Source organism: Brassica oleracea, chromosome C6 (genome assembly GCF_000695525.1).
Source record: "Brassica oleracea var. oleracea cultivar TO1000 chromosome C6, BOL, whole genome shotgun sequence".
NCBI classification, from domain to species: domain Eukaryota; kingdom Viridiplantae; phylum Streptophyta; class Magnoliopsida; order Brassicales; family Brassicaceae; genus Brassica; species Brassica oleracea.
This window is the reverse complement of record NC_027753.1, coordinates 27325448-27327647: the sequence shown is the minus strand read 5'-3', so window position 1 is coordinate 27327647 and position 2200 is coordinate 27325448. Positions and strand designations below refer to the sequence as shown.

Below are 2200 nucleotides of genomic sequence, written 5' to 3'. Positions count from 1 at the left end.
CTTCACTTATTGTGTCATTAAAATTGAAGGATGGAGAAGTGAATGAGAATGCATCTCAAAAGCACATGAAGTTTACAAAGATAAATATCTCTCTATGTATAATGGTTTATAAAATGTTCTTTCAAATTTCATTGACTACATCCAATTATCATTTCTGATTTTCTTAATTGTTATGCTTATAAAGGAACCTAACGTTGACACCTCCAAATCAAAAAGACAAAAGAAACAAGAAGATTCAGCTACTGATGCGATAGAACTTGTATTGGAAGATCTGAAAAAAACTGATTAGAAGCATCGCGAATTTGAAGAAATGAAGCTCTTTCAGTTTTTAGTGCTTTTAACCCTTGTTCTAAAAGGCGGCCGCCTAGCCGCATAGTCGGCCGAGTAGTCACTCGACGTCAATGAACCGACTCGATTAAGAACAATTCGGTCACATTAATCGGACCACATAGTCGGCCGCCTAACTGATTTACTCGGTTCAAAACCGATTTCTCAGCACGTAACTAGCCGTATTTTTGAACTTTTTGACAAGATATAGGGCTTGATACGAAGCCCATTTTGCAAACTAATTATTTAGCTAGTGCTACGTTTATTTATAGGTGATGTTAGATGTTACTTTTGTTATCATTAGATGATGTGGGATGTTATAATTTCAAGTTTTTTTCATTTCGTATTTCATTTAGTCGTACATTTTATTGGGCCTAGACTGAATCAGACTCGGAATGAGTTTTTTAACATTTCCACAGATTTTATCGACTTAAGTCAGTTGAACAAACATTTAAAATAAATTATGAGATGGTGGTTTCTAATTTATATGTATAAAATGTAGTATTACACGTATAAAGTACAAAAAATTCCTCCCCGCGTACTCCCCGATTTTTTTCCGCTTTTTCAATAAATCGCTAGGCCCACATGTGCCGCACGCGTAGCGCCTAGCGAGTTTCCGAACAAGGCTTTTAACTAATATCAATGAAACTTTTTCAGTTTTAGTGTTATCTTTTGTTGATGTCTTCAATGAGGAACATCTTTTGGCTTGTACCTTAATCCTCCATGATGAGGAAAATATCTTTTGGTTTGTACCTTAATCCTTTGATAAGGAAACATATTTTATTTATGTTCATGAAGGTAAGCTAAGATATCAAAAGAACATATAATTTCTGCAATTAATCTGAATCCTAATGTTTTATAAAGGGTGGTTAATGTAACCACACATTTTGTATAATAAGTAACATAATTTCTATTAGACACCTGTAAACTTTAGAAAGCATTATAAAATGATAAATGTAATAATAAAAGGTTTCCCAAAAGCTATGCGATTCTAATTCTCTCTTATATCATATAAAAATAATCAGTTGCATACAAGTTTTTATATTATTCTGTTATCAAATAGACACTACACAACTACCTTTGTTGTGACCTTTCTGTCCACATCTGCTACATTTGTAAGACTTGGGTGATGGTTTGGATATGGGCCGATATTTTCCATACTCGCACGAACTTGGTATCCTCTTTTTTTTTCCTCCTGCCACTAGGAAAGCGTGTAGATGGAGGGCGACAGAGAAACGAAGCTACATGGGGAGGAATATCCCAATATGCTTTATCGCCAACAGGATATACACTCTCTGAATATGCTAGTGTAAACCTAATAAGAAAATTAAGAGAATTAGATAAAAGTACAACCAAGAAAGAAAAATGAAAAAGAAGTGTTGTAGAACAATATTTATAAAACCTTATAAATTCGATCAATTATATAAACATTTATAAACGTGGTAATGTATTACCACAATGACTGAAAAATGCACCTTTCATTGGAGAAAAACTCATCGACATAATCATTTTCATGCTTGTTTCCAGCAGCAATTGCATGAGTACAAGGAAACTTCTCAACATCAAACACAAAGCATGAACAATGCCTTGTTTGAAAATTCACCACTTGATCTCTTGTATCTCCCTTAACCTCAAACTCTGAATCATTGATTTTGGAAACTTCGAGAAAGCGAGATGTAAAATCATATAGCTCTTTCATCTTGTTCCCCACATCGAACGTGACAAGGTGCATGTGACGAACTCCTTGCTCACGTCGTTCAGTGAACCACCTAGTCATTATCATCCTAATAGTGTCAAAAAGACAGACTATTGGATACTCACGACTCACTTTCAGCAAAGAATTTATAGATTCGGCCAAGTTTGACGTCATGAT

The 2200-nt window shown here is 34.5% G+C and overlaps 1 protein-coding gene across 1 annotated transcript in view; it reads right to left on the bottom strand.

The window, feature by feature from the left end:
• Positions 1–1434: 1434 nt before the first annotated feature.
• The window catches only part of LOC106297880, a 5501-nt gene continuing 4735 nt past the window's right edge, over positions 1435–2200 (bottom strand). Inside the window, exons 2-3 of the mRNA XM_013734030.1 lie at positions 1803–1879; positions 1435–1642 (exon numbers count right to left, since the gene is read on the bottom strand). Coding sequence (XP_013589484.1) covers positions 1435–1642; positions 1803–1879 — 285 coding nt within the window. The remainder of the gene's footprint in view (positions 1643–1802; positions 1880–2200) is intronic.